The sequence below is a fragment of the Erpetoichthys calabaricus genome, chromosome 6 (assembly GCF_900747795.2).
Source record: "Erpetoichthys calabaricus chromosome 6, fErpCal1.3, whole genome shotgun sequence".
NCBI lineage: Eukaryota > Metazoa > Chordata > Cladistia > Polypteriformes > Polypteridae > Erpetoichthys > Erpetoichthys calabaricus.
This window is the reverse complement of record NC_041399.2, coordinates 15,588,024-15,594,982: the sequence shown is the minus strand read 5'-3', so window position 1 is coordinate 15,594,982 and position 6,959 is coordinate 15,588,024. Positions and strand designations below refer to the sequence as shown.

General features: G+C 44.4%; 1 protein-coding gene across 1 annotated transcript; it reads right to left on the bottom strand.

The window, feature by feature from the left end:
- Positions 1-1,344: 1,344 nt before the first annotated feature.
- Positions 1,345-6,384, bottom strand: LOC127528432 (dermatan-sulfate epimerase-like protein). Its single transcript, XM_051929230.1, has one exon. It carries the CDS (start codon positions 5,551-5,553, stop codon positions 1,936-1,938), a length of 3,618 nt encoding a protein of 1,205 aa, XP_051785190.1. The 5' UTR covers positions 5,554-6,384; the 3' UTR covers positions 1,345-1,935.
- Positions 6,385-6,959: the final 575 nt, after the last annotated feature.

Genomic DNA, 6,959 nt, shown 5'->3' with positions numbered 1-6,959 from the left:
CCAGTCCCTTGCCTTCATTTTCCAAAGCTGATTGTATTGATTTCATCATCCGGATGCCTTCCCTGACACTAATTTTCTCTATTTATCCAGGATTGTGATTAGCACCAAATTGGGGTGGTTTGCCCCCCTTGTGTCTAGATCAGGGGTCTCCAACCTTTTTCCCCCGAGAGCTACTTTTACAAAATGAAAATGGCCGAGAGCTACTCGTGTTTTCTAATGTTTATTCTCATTGCTTATTTCAACCCAAACAAACTGAATAAGCTTGTTTTGCCTGAACATTTACAAAATGTTGGTGTCCACGACTCACATTTTGCATTAAAACATCACAAAAAAATATTTAGTTCACCTGCAAGTGCATTTTGTATGTCTGTGTGCATTTTCTAGTGTATCTCACACTATTGAATTAAAACATGAATGCTGTCAAAACAAAACAATGCAATTCCAAATACACAGATATGACTTCTTCATTTGTCATTTTGTCACATATCACTGTGTCACTTTATTCACAGGTCCAGTTGCATGTCTGATGTATGTTTTAGTTAGTCAGATGACTGGCACTGCATGGAGTCAACAGGAGAGGCAGGTGTGTGGTGGAGTGGAGCCACTGAGGTTCACTCTTATGGAGTCATTTAAATGTTCGTCTGTCAGTCTTGTTCTGAACTTTGATTTCATGACATTCATGTCAGACAAGACAGAGGTATGGAGACCCAAAGAGCTGCTTGGTGAAGATTCTTATAGTTATCTTGCTCTACTAAGCTCCAGAAATGTTGAGACTTTAACTGCACATTATTTTGAAGGTTTACTACTATATAATATATAAAATCCAATGCCTGTCTGTCTGTCTGCTTTTCACAAGAGAACTACTTCGCAGATTTAGATCGGGTTTTTTTCTATAATTTGCTTGAACATTCCGGTTGATTTTGTAACTTCTCTCATTTCTCTATGTATCATAGCTCACTTGCGGTACCGATTTATTGCATGAATCCGAGAAACACGGCAAGGGCTGTGGGGGCCTTCCTTATTCACTCACCAGCTTTGGGGCGCGCTCCTTAACTCCGTTTAGCTGGCAAATGAGAGAACAATTGAATTCAACTTTGTTTGATACTTAAAATAAAGTGTTACTTAGGTTTGAGTCTGGATATTCTCTTAAGTGTATGCCACATTGAAAAGATAGATTGCAATTCAGATTGTGGATCGTGATATGATTTTTTAGAAAGATTGCCCTCCCCTGATTTGACTAATCAAGTTTTCAAATTTATGTAGGATTCATTAACCCTTTGGTGAGGTTCATTGGAAAGGGGTAGCTCGCGAGCGACGTGTTGGAGTTTCATGACACCTTAAGTCAGAAAGTAACCATTTTAGTTGTTTTTAATTTGTTTTATTTAAAAATCCCACCTCTGTTACATATGAAAACAGGTCATGTGCTTTGCTACCAGACTTAATTTCCCAATATATGTCAACTTATAAAATTGACATCCTTACAACTAAATAAGAAAATAATAATAATTACAAAAATAATGCCACCTTTTTTTTTTTTGTGTACCAAATGCACTTTGCAGTGACTCATACGATTAACAAAACTCACATTTCAGTTGCAGCCACTTGGCAAATCAGGATCGGGCTGCTCTTAATAAATGTAAACATTTGCTCCTTCAACTGTTTGAAACAAACCTTTGATTAAATCCCAGTAACTCATATGAAAATTTATTAATCCCCTTAAAATAAAACTGTCTTATTTTTTTTTTTTTTGTTCCTTGCCCTAAATGTAAAACAATCACTGGACCCACCACTTTCCACACCCAGCACACTTTTCCCACAATACAAACTCATTTTTAAAAGTCTTCTCATTTTTAACTGTGACAGTACAATAAAATATATATATATATAATTATATTTGTAGTTTGGTTAGTGCAATAGAGTGCCGACCTGCAGCATTTAACTGGTGAGCCTTGGATAGCCCAGCTGGTCCATGACAGCCCCACACACTCCTTCAATGAGCTGAATGTCCTTCTTGGACATGTTTTTTTCCCAGAGGTTTATGCTCGCTGGAGAAATGTCCCCTTCATAAAGAAGATGATAAAGACTTGTGGAGGTGGCAAGAAGAATCTGATTTAACATAGCAGGTGATAAGGGGATTCCTAAAAACGTGTGGATCCCCTCTGCAGTTTCCTGGGGGAAATTAACAATGTCCTCGAAACGCACCAACAAATAATTCAATGACAACAAGTCTCTATTGATTCGGAGCGCCGCAGCAGTGTTTGCGAGCCACAAGTGAGCCAGCAGGAGCACATCACTTGGTTCTGGACTGGACTGCGCCCGCCGTAGGGACTCGTACTCAAAGGCGTACCTTAAATTTGGATAACAGTTTCCCTGGTCACTTTCATTCTTAAACATCATAGACAGGTGCTGAGAAATGTTTTGCAAGGAGTACAAACTGGGATTGCTGTTGTAAAGCATCACGTATATCCAGGCTCGAGGGTCTCTTACAATGTATAAAGCTCTCAAAGAGGGTCCGATCACGTCTTGAATGAAAGGGAGTTTTAAAGTCCAGCTGCCACTGCTCAAGCTCAAAGCCACACGGGCATTGGGATAAGACGCTATATGTCTCCTCAGCTCCCTTATATATTCTGCCTCCCTGTCCAAGTTTGCTTTCATCCTGCTTTTTGGCTCGGTCAGTGGCTCCTTCCGACGTATTCTTCTCTTATCTTTGATCAGATTAAATCTCTGATAGATCCGTATTCGGCTTTCTTCATGCAGCTGGATATTCTGTAAGTGCATTTTTGTAGTCTGGACCAGCGAGTGAAACCAACCTTGCAAAATTTTGAAATACCCTTGGTGAACGTCAGCGGCTGACCACTCGCACGCATCCACAAACGAGTCCAGGTCAAACTCAGTTTCGGGGATGTCTAGATGCTCGGTGGGGACTCTCATATAAAGAAAATTGGAAGTATTGAAAAAGAGGTGTTTCAGAATTTCTGCTCCCGACCCGGGGAGTGCCACAATGACGACGGTCGGCAAAATTAAAGCCCGCTGGTCAGACTGCCTACTTTGTGTTGGAGTGTCACCATCCGTCTCTGTGCGTTTCCACTTCATCCCGCAAAGAGGCTGACTACAGGTGTTGGAAACTAAAGTGAGTTCGAAAATCCACAGGATGATGACTGTGATCAGAGCAAAGCGCATAAATTTACTAAAGCAAGCATAAAACTTCCATTGCAAGGTCAAAAATCCGATGGCCACACACAAAGTCATTCCGGCCACTAGATTCACAGTGAATCCAAAGTGAAAAATGGTCATGTGCACCACCTGTTTGGGGGGGATGACTTCAGTCCCTATGCCGAATCTCGTTACCTGAAGATTGTCTTCCACTTTGGCGTACCCACCAAATCCAAGGTAGCTAAACCGTGCCACCGGGTCCTGGTAGTTTGTCACAACTGACACAATTTTTTCACTGTTATTAACATTTACCAGTAACCTAAAGCCGTGTTTACTGTCATCGATAAATCTACAGTCTGATAACTTAATGTAAGGCCCTTGGAAAATGTAAACGATTCTCGTAACTGAGTTTTCCATCGCAAATGTCACATTGACAAACTGCGTCCATCGTTTCTTATATTCTGCTGCTTGCTCGGCCTCCTGGATCCGAGTGACAGGGCTGTTGTCACTATTGTCAAACCAAAACATTTTATAGTGGGCGTCCCAGACGTCCATAAGGGCACCATTGTAGTGGTCCCGGAAAGTGAACGGAACATATTTAAAATCAATGTCCATATTATGAAAAAAGGCACTGACCAAGTTCACCGGGGAGTCTTCCCGTTTCTCGATGTGATCCACCACCAATAACGTTTGGGAATTCAAAAGCAGCAAGGTGCGGTAGACGCTCTTTAGCTTCATTGCAGAGGAGTACGCACTCATGGCTTCCCCGCCAATAAACATCATATCTTTGTGGGACGAGGCGGTGATTACCTCGCCGGCTGTGTCCCCTACCTGTTCGTCGGTCCATCGTAACCACTTTTCGCACTCGCCGAGCTGTCCCTCCCACGGCTCGTTGCAATGACTTGTAGGCGAGGGTGCAAACACTAAAACGTTATTTAAATAGCTATATTTTGGTCCGTACAGAGCTTCTGACACAAAAACCTGTCCGTTTGGGGCGAAAGTAAAAGAGTTCTGGTCTGGGTGCTCATGCCCTGCATTAAAGTCATTCCAGTCATCGATCCACGAGTATGGCTTGACGTGAACAATATCGTAGGCGGCACGGCCGCCCAGCTTGCCAGACTTAAAAGACACAAAGGTGTTTCCTTGATTATCTGGCATTCCAGCGCCGTAAGTTATAACTCCCCAGTTGGAAAAAATATGCATTTTCTGCACCCCATAGCCCTCTGGTGCTTGGGGACTCAGCTGGGCATTGTACCAAATATACTCAGTGTGGAGTGTCGTCCACTTTTGGGATGTGGATTGCCCCATGGGGCCGTCCTTTGGTCTATGTTTTCTAATCTGCTGTGCCAGCCAGTTGCCAGTGCCATTCTTCAGAACAAAAGTGTCCAGAAACACCAACTGGCTCTCCGGGCCATAGAACCAATTGTAATTGGAGTCAGCGATGCCAACAGTCCTTTGAAATCCAGGCAGCACAGTTGCATAATAAAAATAAAAGTGTCTTTTGAGCCAGTGGTTTTGAGTATTGTCGATATTAAAGTGACGCAGTGCAAGAAAGACATACTGTGTGATGGATTTGGAGGTGTAGCTGCCGTAAGCCACCCCTTCATCCAAAGTCCCATCCACGATGTGGTTGAGCAGGAACATGGTTTTCTCCATGTAATTGACAGCAACTTGCTTCCAAGTCATCGTCTCCGGGTCATTGTGCATTCCGGCCACTAAGGCACCAATCAGGAGGGCTACCACATTAGTGGTCTGGTGATTGTGTAAAAACTGCTTGCCCCAGCCTCTGTATTTGGACACCTTAAACAACTCCAGGGAGACCTCCCTGACTTTCTTCAGGTACCTTTCTCTCCGACTGGCATCCAGGGAAGGGTACAGAAAGTCCAAAGCGGTGGCAAAGCCTGTTAAAGAATGAGCCATGGGCACTTCGTCAGTGGGGGCGCTTGCCACCATCCAGTCCGGGTAGGCTTCCATCCTGTCCATGTATTTCACAGCCAAGTCCAAAGCAGCTGTGTCCTCGGGGCACAGCACGCAGTAGAAAGCCAAGACTGGCAGGTTATTGCCGTAGATCTCATTCCACTTGGAGGCGAAGTCTTCATATTTAACCGGCGGCAGGTAGAAAGGTGAGTTGGACAGCATGGTCATCACCGCGCCGCGGATAACTTTGAAGAGCTGCGCGTGAGAGGCGCTCGCTTTCTGACGCAAGCCTGCCACCTCCGACCAGCCGAAATACAAATGTGGGTGCAAGTCCGTGGCTGAGCCGCCGCTGCCGCCGCCGCCATGTGAGGAGCGCAGCGTCATCTCATCCCCGTAAGAAGAGTTGAAGGATCCGGAGAACGCGGCTCCCACCATCACAGCAGAGAAGAGCAGAGCCGAGTGCCCCGCAAAGCCCAGAGCCATGATTCGGAAAAGCAGATGCTGCTGCTGCTGCAGCTACCGCCGTCGCCGTCGCCGCCTCACTTCTTCTCTTTTGCGGTCGCCAAGTACGGGATATGTCACTTAGCAACCTCCCAGTCCGAGGTGCTTACAGATGGGGAGCACAGCAGTGCCCTGTCATAGTAAATAAACTTGTTAGTGTCCGCTGCGCAGGGGCTGACAGGGACGATCGCGCAGCAGACACTCGCGGGGCGCTCCAAACTACGAGAGGTCATGCGATCGGCGGCGTAGCTCCTGAAAAGAAGCGGGTGGTCGCATTAAAAACATTCCGGTGGGGATAATGTATATAGTAAAAGCAGCATCTCGATGTCTCGGAGTCTGGACTTAAGTATGAGAAGAAAAAGAAAAAAAAAAAGAGTGCAGTCGTTGACTCCGTCAAAAAGTCTACAGTGCAAAAACCGTTAGATGAATTACATAAATAAAAAGCTTAACTTACAGTATACGAGGTCTTTTTTTATATAGAAAAAGAAAATCAGACTGGTTGAAAGAGTGCTTCTAGAGTTCGTTGAAGCCCGATCTCTCCAGTACTTTGTTGTAAACAGACGGCTGCTGTAGATTCCCAATTGGCGAGCGTATGTTGTGCGTCTCCGTGAAGTTCACGAGAAAATGGGAAAGATGAGAAGTGCCAAAACACAAATCAAGAGAAGTCGGACTCCGATCTGCGGTTCCCCTCACTTCTTCGGGTTACGGGAGCTCCAGATCCGACAGTGCAAGAGTACCGGCGCGGCGTTTATAAGGAGAATGAGACACACCGCGCCTTCTTCCCTTCTTGACAGCGCCCCTCTACATCTCTGTCTCTCTCTCTCTCTCTCTCTCTCTCTCTCTCTCATTCTCTCTCTCTCGGCCCCTCCTCTCGTTCCCTCTTTTTCTAGTTTTCTTTCTAAAAACTGACAGGATGAAATGCATCAATCAATTAGGTTTCACAACACTGGAGAGATAATAAAATAATAATTACGCCTAGCGCACTGTCTACACCGTGTAATGGACAAGTGTTACACTTGTGGCCAAGGACTTTTACCTGGACGTGATGTCATGTCCTACATCTCTTCTCAAACTAGTAGTTTACTAAATATACACAGCCTGCATATGTTTGTTACTATTGTTAAACTTCTTTACATGTCCGAAGAAAAATTGCTGTACTCAGTGCGTAATTTGCAGTGGATCCAAGTAAATATTCAGGCTATGGGCACATCTGTACTGCTACATATTCACATCGTATTCCTAGTCACAAATCGTAATCTGTTCCTAATACTACGTTACAATATAACCCTTTGCACATCCTGTATTTATCCTTATTTAGTATTTTATACAGATATTATTTGTATCCAGTGTTGTTTATGCCCTGTTGAACTTTCTGAATGTCTGTGAAG